Raw genomic sequence first — 19648 nt, 5'->3', positions numbered from 1 at the left:
TGTATCATCTGCATAAGTAGGTTGTTGATGAGTCTTCATCCAATCCTGATGCCACACTCCTAATAAAGCCTTCCTTCATGAATGATCTGTTCTGCATATAGATTTAAAAGGTATGGGGACAGGATGCAATCCTGACACACTTCTTTCCTGATTTTGAACCATGCAGTGTTTTCCTGCTTTGTTCTGAGGACTGCTTCCTGGTCCAAGTATAGGTTTCACATAAGTACAATCAAATGTACTTATATAAAATGTGTGTGCGTGTGTGTGTGTGTGTGTGTGTGTGTGTGTGTGTGTGTAAATACAAGGAAAGACATTGGAAGGAAGGACATAGACTAAACTGATGGCAGGAATTACATTACCAGTGAGAGAGAGAAGGATGAAAAGCGAAATGGGGGTACTTCATATTTGATCCTAAATACTTCCATGATACATTTTTTAAAGGACTGGTTGTCAGGTACTGTTGAGTCGAGTATGATTCATAAAGACCCCATAAACAAAAGATATGAGCCTTGTTCTGTCCTGTGTCATCCTCACACTTCCTGACATATTAGAGCCTTTTGTGGCTGTCATCATTTCAATAACATCTGGTTGAGGGTCTTCCTCTGCTTTGCCACCCTCCACTCTTCCCAACGTCATGTCACTCTTTAAGGATAAGCCCTTCCTAACAACATGCCCAAAGCCTCATCATTCTTGCCTCCAAAATATGAATGTTCTCTTCTCCAAAACATAGCTGTTCTTTTTGGCTGTCTATGAGAGGTTCAGTGCTCTTCTCCAACACCACAGCTCAAAGGCATCAATAATTCTTCTGTTGTTTTTAATCATTATCCAGCCATCAGGTGCAGAGCAAGTGATCAGAAAAAAAAAGACTATGGCCTGAATCAGATGTACCTTAGTCCTCAAACTGACATCATTACACCTCAATAATTTAGAGAGGGCCCTAACCTGGAGATTTCCTTAGTACAATGTGTTTCCTCATTTCCTGACTACTAGAGATTGTTGTTGTTGTTATGTGCCGTCGAGTCGCTTGTGACTCATAGCGACCCTCTGACACTGCCATTCCAATTATCCCAGTCACCGAATCAATCCACCCCATAGAGGGCCTTCCTCTCCTGCGCCGTCCCTCCACCCTCCCAAGCATGATGTCCCTCTCCAAGGACCGGTCTCTCCTCACAACATGTCCAAAGTATGTTAGATGGAGCCTCAGAATCCTTGCCTCCAAGGAGCCACCTGGTTTAACCCTTTCCAGGACAAATCTATTTGTTTTCCTAGCAGTCCATGCTATTCTCAATACTCTTCTCCAGCACCACAGCTCAAAGGCATCAATTCTTCTATGCTCCTTGGTCATTGTCCAACTCTCTGATGCATAACAAGTGATTGCGAAGACCATAGCCTGTATCAGATGCACCTTAGTCTCCAGAGAGACACCATTGCTCTTCAGTACTTTGGAGAGGTCCCTAACAGCAGACTTTCCCATGGCAATGTGCCTTTTAATTTCCTGGCTGCTGGTGCCAAGACTGTTGACTACAGAGCCAAGCAAACTAAAGCTGTGTACAATCTCAATCTCTTCACCATCCATCCTGATGCTGCCAATTGGTCCAGTGGTGAGAATCTTTGTCTTCTTGACATTGAGCCTCAATCCATACTGGAGATATGGGTGTTAATTGTGGATTGAAGCAAGAAGCCAATGTTGTCAGTTTCAATCTCCTCTCCATCCATCCATGATGTTGCCTATTAGTCCAATGATAAGAATCTTTGTTTTCCTGACATTGAGATGTAATCTATACTAAAGGCCACATTCCTTGATCTTCTGCAACAAGTACTATATCACTGAAATGGATCCACAGATGCTATATTTTCTATAAAATGTTAAACTCTTGAGGTTCAGTGCCAACAACTAACTCTGCAGAAGACAATGATACAATAATTTTATAGATGAGGGATCTGAGTTACGGAGCTGAGTTCAAATCTAAGTAATTTGACTCTAGAATCTCACCTCTTAACCATTTTGTTGTATCATTTCCAGTAAAATGGAAAATGAACATGGTCCCGTAAGAAGATTGAACAAAACTGGGAATGGAGCAGAAGTTAAAGCATGAAATGATAAGGCTAAAGGGAAAAGGGCATGAGCCACAGCCTCCAACTGCCTGGAACCAGAAGAACGGGATGGTGCCCAGCTACCACTTCTGACTGCTCGGATGAGGATCACTATAGAGGCTCAGGGACAAAGTGGGAGGAAAACGTAGAACAAAATTTTAAGTGATACAAAATTGATGTTATTCCCCAAACTATGGTCCTTGCACACACTTCAGACCTGATGTAGAAACAGCATACAGGCCTAAAAGGGAACAGAAACCCCATGAGGATTGTGCTGCTCAGAACAATTAACTGTGCAAAGCCAAAAAGGCAGTATTTACCCTCAAGCAAAATTCAGAAGGCAGGAAAGATGGGGAAATGGGAGGTAGGAACCTAGAGAGGAAGTGGGAAGAGTGTTGTTACATGGAGAGGAAGTGGGAGGAGTGTTTTTACATGGTGAGGACTGGAGCTAATTTTGTCACATGACAAAATGAGGATAAAGAATTAATTCTTTTTTCTCTTTATAATTTAACTAAAACTACAGGAAAATAATGACAATCAAAATCAATAGTAAAGAGAAGAATGACGATAAAGAAATGTTGAAAAAAATAAGGTAAAAAAGAAAGTTGTTCACTATCAGTTGGAAAAATGAGGAAACCAGGAAGGCTTTAAGGAAAAGGGCTGTCATGTCAAACGAGTGTAGAGAATAAATGAAGAAAGGCAATCTTACAAGGCAATGGAGGGGGCCATCAATTAATTTGGGCTCTGGCACAGGCACTTCGTTGAGCTTTTTCTCTCTGTGACGGCAAGAATTGTAGGACACAGAGCTCACATATGTAAATACCACTTCTGGTTTTGGCAATCTGTGTCAGTGGCACAGCACAGTAAGAATCATGTGTCTGTACGTGATCTGCAATTTAAAAAACAAAACAAAACAACTTAAGTCACTGGAGAAGAAAGGGCTGCCTCAGTTGATGCTGAATGCTGCATAAGCGTGCTTTGGAGATGTAGGTCTCTGCAGGATTGTAGAAGGCTTAGTCTCCATAAAGGGTTCTGGATAAAAGATTGAACTGTATTGTGCTTTGTAGGAAGCGTGTTTTTCTGCAGGGCTGTGGACTGTTCAGTCTTTGAGGTGAATTGAGGAGTTGTGGTAAGCGCCAGGTCTGCAGGTTGAACTATGACACTAGGTACATTTGAAATCTGAGCTTGGTCCTGACCTGTAGAATGTACTGGTGATTGAGTTACAATCTCTTCAGGTGACTCTAGGGATGGAGTTGTTTGGTCTTGCTGAGTTGAAGATGATTCAACAACCTCTGTTTTGGGTTCTGGGGACAGAATAAACTACAAATTCCAAGACTAAACGTTGACATTGGGCAGGTTTGGATGCTGAAATTTATCTTGAGTGGAACTGAGGCTGGCTGTTGTGTTGTCAACAATTCTACCTCATTGGGAGGCTCTTGAGGACATGTTGAAAACTGAGAATACACACCGTCCTTAGGAGGCTCTGTAGTCTCCTGGTTTGTGGCGGTTTGCCCAGTATTTTTTTCTCTAGATACTGGAATCACTAAGTCCAATGTATGAACTACAACTTGATTTGTAGGAGGAACTGCGCTCTTCCACAGAGGCGTTAGCCTTTGAGGTGGTTCTGGTGGTTGATCAGAGGTTGGAAATTGAACAAAGACAGGGTCTTCATGAGGATCAGTAGATTAATCCGGGTCAGGAACTTGATCAGTGGTTGTTGACTACAAGCCTGTGTTCAATTCTGAAGCATAAGGGGTCATGTGGTCCAGGACCAGCACTGAATATTGAGGAAGTTCTGACTACAAGGAATGCTGCAGTGAGGAGCAGGAGAACTCAAAGGGGCAGAGGGGACATCCTAACGGAAGGGGAAGGGGAAGGCACAGTGACTAAGGACAAATGGTTGGCAGCACAGCTTCCCAAACAGGGGCTGAACCACTATGGCAGCTCTGTGGTCTGGGGCCCACACCTTGGCAACCCTGTGCTCACCGCACAGCCCCTCCTTTGTTTCAGGATGCATTTTTCAGGCTCACAATGGGCTTTCTTTTGTCAGTAAATGTGAGGGTGACACAGGACAAAATAGGGTTCAGATATTTTTCGTAGGGAAATAGGATTCAGATCTTTTTCGTAGGGTTACTATGGGTTACATTCAACTTGACAGAACATAACTGCCTTTCACTCCATTCCCTTCCCTCAGCAACATTTTACCTATTCTGTTTAAAGCATCAGATAGGTGGCATTTGAAATGGGCTTAAAATACTTACTATGCTGCCCACCTGCCTAGCAGATGTTCCTGCTCAAACAAGTCTTCCAGTTGCTAGATGCCTAAATCTCACGCAACCTCCTCAAATGTCTCTCCTTCTTGTCTGTTGACTTTCCGTCTGTGTGTTCTACCACCATCATTCTCCTAATCATCCAGGACACAGATTCTTGAATTATGACCGGGCTTTCCTCATTCCTTCATGCTCCTTCCCCAACTTTCTACTCAACCACCACATCCTGTCCTCCTTTCCATGCAGTGCTCCCAGGATTCTCTTGCTATTCCCATCCCAATCACTCTGCTTCAGCCCCTTTTCACTTTCCTCCTCCTAGTTTTTCCAGAACTTTCTATTTGGTCTCCCCACATCTCATCTTACACGGCTTTAGACATAGATTCTAAAAGAACACTCCTGTTTGAATTAGTTCTTGCTTGCTTGAAAATGTTCCATAGCTCTTCATTTTTCATGATGTAACTTGGAAACCTCTCTTGCTGGAACTTGAGGCCTTTTACAATTTACTTTCATTGTTTCCTAATTCAACTTCTTAAAGTCAGACTCATCTACTATATCTTATCATTTCTACAGCCATGCCATTTCCCAGGCTCTTTTGTCTAGACTTTAATTTAGCAACTCCTAGTCATTTGGGGTAACTCTGGTGTCTAACTGCTAAGAGTTGCACTGTCAACCTAAGTGAATGTGGTTGGAATCCACCAGAAGCTGTGAGGAAAAAAGATTGGCAATTTCCTCTTGTGTCATTTGCTGCCTCTGAAAACCTAAAGAGCCAGCTATGAGTTGGATTTGAATGTAGGGTATATAAAAAGATCAAAACAACAAATCACTCTTTTAGGGAGCACTGATGGGCAAGTCCTTAACTTGGGTTAGCTGCACAGCTAACCGAAACCCACACCTGTCTGATAGTTCGAATGTACCAGCGGCTCTGAGGTAGAAAGATGGGCAATTTCTTCCTGTGCAATTTACAGGAAAAGAAATTGCATAGAGGGTCAGCTACAAATACGTTCCAACTTCAAGGCAATGAGTGAGTGACTCACCCTTGAGATCAAAATTTTTTTTTTCTAGGCTTCTTCCTCTGGTTTCTGCCAGCTAGCCATTACATTCTAGTGAACTACAATACACATACTCTGCATCTCTTTTAGAAAATGATTATACATCACTTTCTTTTTCATCAGTATTTCTCATCTTCCTTTAATCTATTATGTTCTTAAGACAATGCTTTACACTTTTGTGACTCCTACAGTGCCTAGTCCTGTTTGGAGCATCTAACAGGTGCCATTCATAGAAAGCCAGGGTTAGAGATCTAACAAGACATAAATTGTCTGGACATAATGAAGGACAAAAGATTAATAGTTACCATTCACATATATGCCTTATGAAGTTGTTTTAAATCACCCCACAATCCAATGACATGGTGATACAATGTGGAAATTGTGAAGATGTGGAAATTGAATCACAGAGCTGAGTTCAAATTTAAGCAGTTTGACTCTAGAATCTCTCCTCTTAACCACTTTGTTGTATCATCTTCAGTGAAATAAGAAAGGACCATAATCCCGTAAAGAGGATAGAGCAAAATTGGCAATGGAGCAGAAGTTAGGGCATGAATTTAAGATGCTTCTGGAAAATGGGCATGAACCACAGCCTCCATCAGACTGAAACCAGAATAACCAGACGGTGCCCAGCGACCATTTCTGACTGCTGTGACTGAGACCACAGTACAGGTTCATGAACTGAGCAGGAGAAAAATGTAGAACAAAGTTGTAAATACTTTTGTAAAAAAACCTGTTTCATCGGTCTGATAGAAATTATCGTAATTCTCAACAATGACCCTTAGACACCCTTCAAACCTAAGGCTGAACTCATGTCAAACAACATACAGGCCCATAAAGTGAAAACAGCATGAGAAATATTTTCCTCAGCACAATTAACCGTGCAAGACCAAAAAAGGCATAATTTATCCCACAACACAATTCAGAAGGCAGGAAGAGGCAGGTAAGATGGTCAAATGGGAATAGGGAAGTCAGGGAAGAAGTGTGAAGAGTGTTCTTACATGAAGAAGACTGGAGCTGTTTTGTCACAAACCTATATGGGGATTGATTATTGAATGGGAAACTAATTTTCTCAGTAACTTTTACCTGAAATCACAGGGGGGAAATAATAAGGGCAATATAAGAAGAGACTACAGAATTAGAGACAAATAGTAAAAAGAAGAATAAAGATCAGGAAACATTGACAAACATAAGGTAAAAATGGAAGTTGTTCAATGTGGGTTGGAAAAATGAGGAAACCAGAAAGATCTCAAGGAAAAGGGCTGTTATGTCAGGAGAGCAGAGAACCATCAAGGAAAGGAATTCTTACAAGACAGTGAAGATGCCGTTGTACGTGTTGGGCTCTGGCACAGGCACTCTGCGGAGCTTCTTCTTCTCTTTTTGAAGGCCAATACAGGACGACATTGCGTTTTGGCAGACACAGAGCTCACATATGTATGTGAGTATTACTTCTGTTCTTGGCACGCTGTGTTGGTGGCCCCCTTGGAGACATGTGCTCCTTCTCTGGGGTGAAATTTAAAGAATGCTTAGTCACTGGTAAAGAAAGAGCTGACTTTGTTGATGCTGGATGCTGAAGTCATGATAACTTCTGGACTCACAAGTTGAACTGTCACTTGGTTTGGAGGGGATGCAGTCTGTAATGCTCTTGTTTCAGTAAACGACTTCAGTGTGCTTTGCTTTGTAGGAGGTGCGGTTTCCTCCAGGGCAATGGAATGTTTAATCTCTGCTGTGAACTGAGGAGTTGTAGTAAGCGGCAGGTCTAGAAGACTAACTATGACATCACGTAATTTTGATTTCTGACCTTGGCCCTGACCTGTAGAATCAACTGTCACCTGATTATAAACTGGAGATTGAGCTACAATCTCCTCACGGTGCTCCAGAGATAGAGTTGGTTGGTCTTGCTGGATTGGAGAAGACCCAACAACCTGTGTTTCTGGTTCTGGAGATAGAGTAAGTTCCAAGGTCCAAGGCTGAACAGTGACATCGGGCACGTTTGGATGGTGAGTTATTTCTTGACTTGGAGGTGGAACTGAGGCTAGGTGTTTTGTTTTCGAAGATTCCGCCTCGTTGGAAGGCTCTTGAGGGTGTGTTGGGAATTGAGCTACACCGCCCTTAGGAGTCTCTGCCATCTGAGATAGAGTCTCTTGATTTTTAGCACTTAGTCCAGTCTCTCTATTTTCTTGTCTGGTATACGGAAATCTCCATGTCCCATGTTACTTGGTTTGTAGGCGAACTACGCTCTTCTCCAGGTTTGCAGAATGTACAGCCCCAGTACTATCTGCAACTTTGTGAAAGGACTCTGGAGGCTGAGTTGATGTCCCCTGTTTTTCAGGAGACAGTTTAATCTCAAGGTTGGTTTCAGATGGTACATTAATTTCCAGAGCCAATGGCTGAACAATAATAACCTTAGTCATTTTTGGCTGCTAACCCTGGACCTGGTCTGGATTTAGAGGTGTCTCCTCATAGTTCTCTGAAAGAGGTATGGCTTTCTTCTGGACTATAAAATCTTCAGTCATGGTAGTATATTCTATTGTTTTTGAAAGGCCCAGTTTCAAAGGAGTTTCTGTTAGTGTTTAATTTTTGATCTTGAACCTGGCAAAAGGTCAGCTCAGAAAATTCTGAAGAAGGCTGTGTAGTTTTCTGTGAGGTCACAGAATATGCCATTTCAATAATGTGATGAGCAGTGGAAATTTCAAAATCTAAAGATTTAGTTGTAAACTTGTTCAAATTTGGGTTTTGAGCTTGCAACTGCTCTGCCTGGGAAATAGGTAGTTGAGGAAAAGCTGACGAAGGTACTGTAGGCTTTTGTAGGGCTGCAAGCATTAGGTTCAAAGGCTGAGCTGTGGCACTGGGCACATTGAAATAGTGACCTGTTGGTGACAATGTTACCTCATGAAGCACTGGAGTCTGAGTGGGGAACTGAACTTCACTTTGACCTTCAGGTGAAACGGTCACTCCAGTGTTTCCTGGAAGCTGGGTTACAACATGTTGAGGGAACTCTAAAACCTCACCTGGGTTGTTCTGAATAATCAAAGGTGGTTCATTCTCCTCAAGTTGCTCTGGAGGCTGAGCTGAGGCTTCTTGGTTGTATGAAGGGAATGGGAGTGATTCAGTGTAATCTGCTGGTTCCATTGAATATTCATTTTGGGCTTCAGATGTTCGAATCTCCTTAGGAAACACTTCAGGTTGAGCTGAGGCCAAAGCTGCAAAGCTACGTGCTTCAACCTTCTCAGTGGATGCTGGAGGTGGCAATGAGTTCTCCAACTGGAGTAGAGAATGTTCGCCCTCGGTAGGCCACTCTGATGACTGAGCCTGGGCATCTTGCATGACTGTAAATGGCTCCCCTACCTCCATGAACTCTGAAGGCACTGAGGTGTACTCATGTTGATCTGGTATAGGTTCAGCTTCATCAAGACGCTCTTGAAGCTGAGTAGTGTTCTGCTGGCTTGAGGGAAATAGGGCCTCTTGCTCAGTTAAAAAAAGATGAACCTCTTTGTGAGGCGTAGGAGGCAGTGCTGGGGTTTCTTGTGCCATTGAGTATTTGGTCCCCTCAGGGAACTCCAGGGGGGAACCTGGAACCTCCTGCTGGGTGTAAGAAGATGAGAGGATTTCAGGGGGCTTTGAAGATTTTTCCAGACCTGGAACAGCTTCAATCTCTTCAGAGGGCATTGGGAATTGTGGTGGAGCCTCTTGTTGAACCACATAAGGTTCAACTTTCTGCTCTGGAAGGGGAGCGAGGACCTCCTGCTCAATTGCAGGTTTAACCTCCTGGGGAGACATTGGTGGCTCTGCTGGGGCTTCATGCAGAGTTTGACCTGACTGAATCTCCTGGACTGGCTCCTGAGTTAAGGCAAACTCCTCAGATACTTGGTTAACTCTGCCAGGGTATGATGTGGATTCAAGAATTGGATTCTCCTGTGGAGTTTTCATTGTAGATGCCCTCAATGGATGGAGACATTGTGTCTGATTTGCACAAAAGTTCACTCTCCTGAGATGTCTCTGGAGGGAGAGACAGGGCCTCTTTTTGGGGTGCAAATAGGTCCATCTGTTCACTCTGAGGGCTTACTGGAGGCAAACCTGAGGGCTCCAGATAGATCGGACACAGACTGGTCGGCAGAGATTTATCCTCCTCCCCTGGCGGTTCTGTGTTTTCCTCCGGGGGCTCTGGAGGCTTGTCTGTGCCCTGTAGCAGGTCTGAAGGAACCTGCAGCTGTGGATCATAATTCTCAGGTGCTCTTCAAGTGTCCTTGAGGGTTGCCCCTGAGGTAGATCCTTGTCCCACTTCAGCCATAGGAAAATAAAGTCAGCTGGTGTGGAACTCCGTCTAGCGAGAGGTGGGAGCGGGATTCCCAGTGACTGGTGGGCCTCAGCCCGACTCAGGTCAGGGATTCCCAGCACATTTTTTAACGGAACTTTCAGTTCCTGATGAAGCCTCAGCAATGGCCCTGATACCAAATTGCTGCCGGAATTTCAGGGACTCCCTGAGTCCAGGCTAACTTCTGGAGTCAAGTCAGGAACCCCATGTTGTCAAAGGCCCCTAGCTGCAGCCGGGGCATCAGCCTTTGTGGGGAATGATCAGAGTCTGAACGCTGGAGAAGGTCATGAGGGTGATGACAGTCAGAAGATTGGGCTAGGTCTGCTGGGTTATCAGGGTCATCAGTGTCACCGAAGTCGTCGGGGTCACCGGGGTCAGCAGGTTGTCCCACAGAGGTCGAAGATAGATGCGTCCAGGTCTAGGGCATTCAGGGTCTTGAGGTTCAGGTTCAGCGGTGCTGCAGGGAGGAGGAGACGCGAAGACTGGGGTGAGGAGCAAGAGGACACAGATGTACAGCAGGGACATGGTAAGGAAGGCTCAAAGTGAAGGTGCGAATGGCGAAGGGCGAACAGGCAGTGGCGCAGGTTCCACGGAAGGGAATGAGGTGTGAGGGCAGCCGGGAGGCCTGGGGCCTACATAGGCAGTTGGGGCTCACAACGCTGCCCCCCCCCCCTTTATGCAGGAGGACGCCTTTGTTAGTCAATACCTTTATGTCTCTCTGAGTGGGAATTTCCGGGATGGCAGCGGGCTGGTTTTGGTCTGCTCCTGGACTCACCATGATGAACGTGATAGGACTTCACGCCCCCTCCCCACCCCACGGCAGGGTCAGGGCCCTCTCCTCCCCGCAGCCCTCAGAGCTTCGCCCGTTGACAGCACAGGCAGGGGCGCTGGGCCCTTTCTGGGAGTCAGAAGCTTCCTCCTCCAAACTAAAGTCCGGACATTCGCCTTCCCTTGGGCCATGCTTCTTTCAAGAAAGTGAGCACTATTTAGTGCCGCCAAAGGGGTCATAAACACATGATAAACGTTATTTTACTCCAAAAGGGTTCTTCTAAAGTCACATACCCTCGTTGTTCCACATTAGTTTATGAACTCATTTCTCTATTGGGCGAGGCACCACTAGTCGGGGGTGACACTAGGCTTTCTGTAGAAGGGGCTCTGGGCAGTTTGGATTGAGAGAGGGTTTGAATGCAGCAGTTCACACCGTCAATAGAACCCAGCCCCATCCCACCCTGACTCAACAGCCATTAACCTAGAAAAGCAACTGCCTGCTTTTCAAAGATCCACCTTTGTGTACGTAGTCACATGTTAAAGCAAGGCTTCACCAGGACCCTAGCATATCTGTTCAGTTCTCTAGGATCACCAAGAGGCCAATTGGTTCCATGGCAGTTTGGAGCACGGTGTGGCTCATGGTTTTAAGCATGGAGTTGATCCCGAAGATGCTTCCACCAAGACTGGCCTTTTGTTTAATCAGCCTGTTGAAACCATTAGCGCAGTGTTGACTCTTATATTCAAAAGGAAGCTAGACTTCTTAAGGTCCAATCTTGAATAAACTCAACTTTTCTGCAGCAAGCGTTTGATGTCCTGTTGTATCTGGCAAGCAAGGTTGTGTCTCTATGAGTCACTGGTTGTTTGGCACTGAGGCTTCTTATTAGCTAAGTTCTTAATCATTCAGCCAACAGGGTGGACGGGCACAGTGTCTGTAATAATGGTGCTCGAGCATAGCAGGGATCTTGAGGATGTGGCAGGATCAGGCGCAGTTCTGTTTTTCACAGGGTCACTATCAGTCAAAGTCAACTTGATGACACCTAACAACAACCCCCTCTATATATCTACCTCATTAAAAACAACAATTAAATACCCTCGCTGCATAATAGCCTTTGGAAATTCTCTAAGGCAATCCCTTAGTAACCACTCTGGAGAATCTGAGTCATCACTTTTCATTATTTTCAAATCTTCTGGATGTATCAAAACCAGACACCTGTCAGCACATCTAGCTTTCTTGCCTCCCCACTTTGATCAGCCCCAGCCAGATACAGTGTGACATTGAGCAGTCTTTCACTGGGGGAGAAGGGAAAAGAGAAATGTTTACCATGAGATATTGTCCTAAAATATACTCTCAACCCACATATCCTGTGTTTGAAATTCAGTGGAGATTGTGCCATTGTTTCTCTATTTTTAAAGTGTTATTTTAATGAAAGTTTACAAAAAAAACTTGGATTTACATTCATTCATTGTTGGTTTGTGCCAACAATGGCTCCTTAGTTCCCTTTTAAAAGTGCAAAGGCTGTTGGAAAGCCAGCAACTACGGACAAGCAACAGGGTCCAACGTACTTAGAATTACCAGAAGAATGAACAAATCTGTCTTGGAAGAAGTATTCACAGAACAAGGGTGGGGAGATTCTGACCATGTTATCTGGAGTGGGCATCCCTGGAGAAGGGGCTACATAGAGAGCCAGTGAAAGAGAGAGACTGGCCCTTCTAGACAACTGAGTTGATGGAGTGACCGCAACAAAATGGACTCGAACCTGGTTGTGAGGATGGTGCAGGACTAGGCAATGTTTCCTTCTGTCTCTGTAGGGTCGCTTTGAGTTGTTATCAATTCAACAGCACCTAACAAGAACAAGGGACTTTGTGGACCAATGTAGGCTCAGCTGGTGACTCTCACTGTTCTCAAGTTCACATGGATCCATGGCTAGTTTTTGCCTTTAGAAAGCTTTGCTGCTAGTGTGTTTCAAGTTATAAGAGTATTTCTAGTTTTAAATGGCCAAAAGAGCACTAACTTCTTCAGGGTTTAACCTTGCATTCATTTTTCTTCTGATGTGCCCTGTGGGATGCAGTGGGCATAGGCTTATTGTCAAATATCCCAGTACAGATTCCATCTCCAAGAGGCATAGCCCTTTCGCAGCTTATCAGTAAAAACATAATACGCATTTGCTTTTAGGATGTTGTTCTGTATTTCATATGGAATCCCACGGAGAGAATGAAAGAACCACCTAAATTTCTTCTATAATATTCCATTAATCATTACTAAGAACAGGGCTTACACTCGGCATTGAGGTCAGGAGGGGGCTGAGTAAAGACAAAGCAGATTTGATTCTCCCTTCTTCCCCCCAACCTGCCCCCATTCTACTAGGCATCTGCTGAGGCAATGCACCACAGGGAAGAGATGTGGTTTTTGTCTTATTAGGGTTCCAGACCTAATAAAGAGCAGTGGTTTAGAATGATGGGCATTACTTGTCACTGTTCTCCCAGAAGAGTAGAATCAACTTGTACACCCACCAGACTCTGGCTTGATGACATAATATTAGCCCCCATTACAGATTTTCATACAATGATTTTTTTTCCATTGCAGATAACTTTTATTTTTTTTAAAAAAACCCCACAAATGGTAATTTTACAATGGACCTTACCTGACTGGACTACACGGAAATCAGATTTATTAAATATGTGGAAAGAATCTTTGGAGAAGTAAATGCTAGGCCAGGTGCTGATTATGGTACAGATCATCAACTATTCATGTCCAAGTTCACACTGATGCTAAAGAAAATTAAAACAGAGCTGTAAGAACCAATGTTTGTTCTTGAGTCTAACCCACCTGAATTTTAAAACAAGGAATAGGACTAAGGCCTTTACCAATAATGAATGAAGATCAGATGAGCTTTGGAAGAATATCAAGAATATCATCCATGAAAAATGCTAAAGACTATTACAGAGACAGTGGAGGAAGAAAAGACTGAGATGGATTTCAGAAGAGACTCTGAATATTACACTCAATGTTGAGAAGACAAGCAAAGGATCGAAATCAGGAAGTTAAGATCATCAGAAGATTTCAAGGGGCAGGTTGGGAAGACAGAGCAAAGTATTATAATGAAAAGTGGGAAGAGCTAGAGAGAGACAATAAAAAGGGATGAACTCAGTATTTAAAAGCTAAAGAACAAATTTGAGCCTGAAGTTGCAATCCTTTAAGGATGTTATTGGCAGACTAGCATCAAAGGAAACATCAAAAGAAGATGGAAGGAGTGCACAGAGCCACTGTACAAAAAAAATTGGCTGACACACAATTTCGTGAAACAACATATGATCAAGAGGCCATGGTTATAAAAGGAGGAAGTTCAGGCTGCTTTGAAGGAATTGGCCAAAAATACCAATTGACATATTACAACAAACAGGAGGAGTCTTTGGACATACTCACCAAGTTTTACCATGAAATCTGGAGTCAGCTGCCTGACTGGAAGCGATCCATATTCTTTCACATTCCAAAAAAAACATCATCCAACAAGGTGTGGAGATTATTGAACACTAAAATCACACACAAGCAAAATCCTGCTGAAGAGTAAAAAGGAAAAAGACTAGAACAGTACTTTGACAAAGAACTGCTAGAAATACATGCTGAGTTTAGAAGAGGTCGTGGTACTAGGGACATAAATGCCAATGCCATATAGATACTGGATGAATGTAAAAAGTACCAGAAGAATGTCAATTTGTGGTGGTTTTGTTTGTTTGTTTGTTTTTTACTATACACAGGCATATAATTGTGTGGATCACAACAAATTGTGGCTAATATTGAGAAGAATGGGAATCCCAGAACACTTGATTGTGCTCATGCATAATCTGTACTTGGATCAGAAAGCAGTTGACAGAACAAAGCAGGGAACATTTCTTGGTTTAAAATCAGGGAAGGTATGTGTTCCGATGTGTCCTTTCTCTATATCTTTTCAATCTATATGTGCAACAGATCATTTTGGAGGCTGGACTTTATGAGGAAGAATGTGGCATCAATATTGGAAGAAGAATCATCAACAATCTGCGTTATGCAGATGACACAACCTTGATTGCTGAAGGTGAAGGGGTTATGAAACGCTTTCTGCAGAACACTAAGCATTACATCTCAACACCAAGAAAACAAAGGTCCTCACTACAGGATCAGTAGTCAACATTATGCTAGATGGAGAATGGGTTCAAGCTGTTAATGATTTCTTCTTGCTTGGAACAAAAATGAACACCCTCAGTACTAGCAGTCAGGAGATCAAGAGACCTACTGCACTTGGCAAGTCTGCTGTCAAAGACATCTTCAAAGTGCTAAAGCGCATGGATGCCACTGAGACGTCTACTGTGTACCTAATTCAGGCCATGGTCTTCTCAACCACTTGCTATGCATCAAAGAGCTAGACAATGAGTAAGGATGACAGAAGAATAATTGATGCCATTGTGTTTCATTGGTTTGTTTAACACTCAGCATTAAGTCTTCTGCAGTCACAGCAGATTCTGCAGGAGAAGGCTTCCTGAGGACAGTGCTTTCAGGCATGGTCTCAGCACAGTGTTTCCTCCAGATGTTCCTGAATGAACAATTCTGGAGGAAGATTTTCTGGAGAACTAAGATCTCCTGAAGCGGAAAAATCCTCTTGCGGAATGGAAATTATAAGGCTCTTCAGTTCAGAGGAAGGAGGTCTGCTTCTAAGCATCAGCTTCTGGAGGGAATCTGTCTTTCTGAACCTTCGCTTCATTTCAGTTTTGACCTTCTGTGGATCATAAGAGAGCGAGATTTATGAAAGGTGTATTTGTTAGGAGAATGTGCTGCTGATTGCCGCTTCATATTTCTACCTCTTGCATTTGTATCTTTTAAAACATAAGTAGGGTTGGCCAAGTCTTTTTCATGGTTTCTGACCTTAGCTGGAGCTTTGGAAGGAGGAGAAGTGGAAAGCCTGCTCATTCCATATTATTTCAGGGAAGAAGAGACTGCTGCTTTATGTTCCTTGATGAATGAAGGTTCTGTGTTGAAGGCAATCCCCGCTATCTGCCTTGGATCCTGTACCTTGTGCAGTTCATATTAGACAGCTCACTGGGGTCTGGTCTCCTGGATCTTCTTGATTTGGGGTGCTCTCCATTAACAGCTTGGGTGCCCACTTCCTCTTGATGCTCTGATCTTCCATGTCTTTGAGGTGTCTTTTCTTCATTCCCTTTATGGTGTTAATGATGCTCTTTACTCCCTTAAGCTTTTTCCTAGTTCTGTTCACTCGATCAAAACCAAATGATTTTCCCGCAGCTGAGTAGTTCTTACATTTTTAAAAAATTTATTGGAGGTTTATATTTGGCCCCTAAAAAGCTTGGTTGCATAAGCATGGCAGGTTTATCTTAAACTTTATCAACGTTGTCTTGATTTTCAACATCCAACACATTTTCTAGGAAATAGAGCTTTCTCATTTTGTCTTTGTATTTGAGGTAGACATATCAGAGAGATCCTCTATGTCATTTTGCATATCCATATGTCTATCCGATACAAAAAGCAGCTCAGGAGTGGTAAGAAAGTTGATTCTCTATTGTCTAGTTCCTCCAAGAAATAAGGTAATATGTAACTTAGTGCATTGATAACATCAATGTCATTAAAATCTAATGGTTCATTTAGCACAGTTGACAATGTGGCCACTTCCATCAGAGAGTGTTTTTTCTGGCTCAATACTCATTCCTCTTCTTCTGCCCTTGCAAGGCCTTCATGATTGTTCCCTCAGTAGCCATTAGAGATGCTGCTTCTCCTTCCCAAACACAAGAGACTGTGTTTGATAATGAAAGAATGATGGGACAGCTCTTTGTCAATCTGTAGCCATGTATCCCAGATGAATAATTTAGTAGTCAACAATAGTCAACAATGAGTGCCATTTAGATAAGAGAAAAAGAAACCCAAACATAAGTTATAACTAGCAGCAATAATCTTCTAGTATGAATTTGTTCACTATGTCCAACTTGGTTCCTTGGAAAAAGTGGCTACCTATGGGAAGCCAATACTACATATTTGTAATAAATCTAATGCAATCAGGATGTGGGGGAGGTGAGGTACAAGCTAGAGTTCACCCTGAGGCACTAAGGCAATCCTTAAGGGCTTATCAGATTCTTGCATTTACTGACCCCTCCCTCCTGAGTCAAGCAGAAGGTTTTTTAATAGAAAAAGTTTGGTTTCATTTGCATTGAATTATCTTTGTGATTTACTTCCTGATAATTTTCAATAAAGATACAGGGAATGGGGGTCTTCAGTCAAGAACTGTTGGCTCCCTGTTTTTCATGCTCTCTGCTCTATCTCATTCCTGGCTGTTTGTCTCCTTATTAATAATTATAAAAATATGTGACCCTCAGTCAGCAATAGCTACCTACTTAGGATATTCCACAGTATGAAATACAGTGATGACATAGTGTTTAAGGAGTTTCACTGTCAACTTAATGTCATGGAATTCTAATCCACTAGGCACTTCAGAAAGAAAGAAGAGCAATTTCCTTCTGGGTGTTTTAGAATTTCTGAAAATCAGTTGTAGTGTCAGCTATGAAACAGTTCTGACTCCATGGCATCTAACAACAACATACTTAGGATGATGTAGCCCTAGTGACAAGGGCATTCAGTTGTTAATGAAAAGGTTGAGAGTTCAAATGTACCAGCTCCTTTCTGACAGAAAGATATGGCAAAATACTTCCTTAAATATTAATAGCTTTGTAAATCCTATGGGAGAGTTTAGGCTTGTTCTTTAGAAATGTTTACTAAGACATCCAATAATGAAAGCTGAGCACTATCCAATTGATTAAGAGATTTGTAATTTACTATGTTTCATGCCGATATGGAATGTTCAAGAAATCTGTGACATAATAGCAATTTCTCAACAAACAGTATTTTAAAGCTCCATCTGATATACTTTAGGCATGTTGCCAGGAGGGACCAATTCTTTGAGAGGGATCTCATGCTGGGAAAGGTGGATGGACAGACAGCACAAGAGAGGAAGACTCTGAATGAGATGGACTGACTCAGTGGCTGGGACAGATGATCAATGAAGTTAGTTCAAGATAGAGCATGCTTGAGAGTTATTGTACACAGGTTTGCTATGAGTCGCAGGTGACTCAATGTCATATAACAACAACAACAACAACATACTGCAGAAGGGAAACATCAGCATTTGTCAGATGTCTACTTTGCTTTCATTTCATTTCATGTATAATATTTCCAGCTCAGGGAACCATACAGAGATTCTGAATACACAAAGATGAAATGCACCATTGGGCAATTGTGTTTCTCTTCTAAAAGAAAGATCGGAAGAGCACACGTGTTTCTCTTCTAAAAGAATTAAAAGTCTCCTGGGTTGTGGTGGTAGGACTTTTGAAGACAGCTTTGCTATCCTTTGTCTTAGCCCTTCCTGAGGGTATGGTTTCCAGCTGCCTCAAATGTAGACCCTTAGTCTACAGTCTATCTTGATGAACTTCTTAAAAATCATCAATAGCTGCTAGGCCTATATGAGTGAGAGCTAACCATACAGGAGGGAAAGTGCCAAGACATAGTCTTCCAGAGCCATGGAAGTAGAAACAGAGTTAAAGGCTTTGCTTGCTGGTCAGTTGGAGAATGAGCTGACTTGTAACTTCTGTGATACAAAGCTTGCTTGGTGAATTAGGAAACCAGAGGCTTCTTGCATTTGTGTTGCTGGACTGAACTTGGGCTTTCTCTTGCTGACTGAGAAGCTGTCTGAATTAATAGAGAAATCGTGTCTTGCTGTTAATGGGGTTTGGGACTGTCATTCACTGAACCTGGATTGTCAGTGTGTAATAAATATCCTTTGTTTCCTAATCTATTTCCTTAATAAACCCCACAACTGTGTATAAAGTCATGTCTGTGACCATTGGCAATGAACATCAGACCCAATGATTATTAGGTGTAGCCATGTGGTCTGACCTACTAGGGATCAGCTTTATAATGCAGATGACATTGATGGGACTCAGCCATCACCACATTGCTCTTGCTATTTTACATGGGGGTGGTGAGTGTCAATGGAAGAGCAGAAGATCATAGTGAGGAAATGCACAGGCTTGTGGAGAGCTCAGCCTGGGGATAGGTGACCAGGACATCAGGCTGTGGAACACCACTGCTCTTGCTTTTCTGCATCTACACAAGGAGATTAAAAGTACCATTTCTGGCCACCTTTGGGGAAGAAGAAAGTAACAGAAATGTTTTTCAAAAGCAGCAATACAAGTAGAACACGACTCATAGCGACCCTATGAACAAAATTCCTGAAGCCCCTCTATAACTAAGGACATTTATCAAAGTTTATAGAGTTTTCGGGGGCATGTTAATTAGGAAGTGAATGCTAAGTCCTGCTTCCAAACCTGCCTTAGTATGTTATTGTTTTGATGTGCCATTAAGTCTGTCACTATCACTATCACTCTATCATTATCCTGGCTCTCTGGTTATGAAGGTATCTCATGGAACTCATGAAGCTTGTGCCAATAAGCTTAACTTAAAGACAAAACACTTAAAAGTGCATGTCTGGGGCATAGAAAAACTTGAGATTCAGAGCAAGTTCACAGTTGGACGGTCAAAGAATGGGACAGTCATCCCATCGGTTAGGACAGCTAGACAGCAACGTATGGTTCTGAAACTTGAAGCTCCAAACAAAACTTTATCAACCTTTATCACTGTTACTCCTTTATGAAACTGCAAAAATAAAACCTAAAGCACTTCTGAAAAACAAAAATCAATTGGGAGGCATATGACTTCTTGATCTCAAAACCTACTTTACAGCTGTAATAACCAAAACAGCATGGTACGGGTACAATGACAGGTGCATGGACCAATGATAGAATTGAGAACTCAAAAATTAACCCATCTATCTATGCTCAACTGATACTCGACAAGGAAATAAAACAATAATCTCTTCAACAAATGGTGCTGGTAAACTGGTCTGTTACCTGCAAAAGCTGAAACAGGATCCACATCTCATACTATACACAAAGACATAGGGGTAAAGCCCCAAACCATAAAGAATATAAGAGACAAAATGAGACCAAGCTTAAAAGGCCTAGTCGGAAAACATGGGCTTGGGGACAGGAATGAGGCTGGAGATAGAATGATTGAATTTTGTAAAATCAATGACTTATTCATTGCAAATACATTTTATAGG

General features: G+C 42.6%; 1 protein-coding gene and 1 pseudogene across 1 annotated transcript; both read right to left on the bottom strand.

Moving 5' to 3' along the window:
• Window positions 1-3012: 3012 nt before the first annotated feature.
• Window positions 3013-7539, bottom strand: LOC102868116 (leucine-rich repeat-containing protein 37B-like). The gene is made up of 3 exons (XM_006902917.1): window positions 7009-7539; window positions 6720-6913; window positions 3013-3256 (listed from the first exon to the last, which is right to left on the bottom strand). The coding sequence occupies exons 1-3, from the start codon at window positions 7537-7539 to the stop codon at window positions 3013-3015; spliced, it is 969 nt and encodes a 322-aa protein (XP_006902979.1).
• Window positions 7540-10040: 2501 nt separating this feature from the next.
• LOC102867708 overlaps window positions 10041-19648 on the bottom strand; it is a 17237-nt pseudogene continuing 7629 nt past the window's right edge.

The sequence above is a fragment of the Elephantulus edwardii genome, unplaced genomic scaffold (genome assembly GCF_000299155.1).
Source record: "Elephantulus edwardii isolate Elephantulus edwardi_28Jun2011 unplaced genomic scaffold, EleEdw1.0 scaffold00471, whole genome shotgun sequence".
Taxonomy (NCBI): domain Eukaryota; kingdom Metazoa; phylum Chordata; class Mammalia; order Macroscelidea; family Macroscelididae; genus Elephantulus; species Elephantulus edwardii.
Note: the sequence above shows the minus strand (reverse complement) of the source record. Positions and strands in the feature narration are given on the sequence as shown.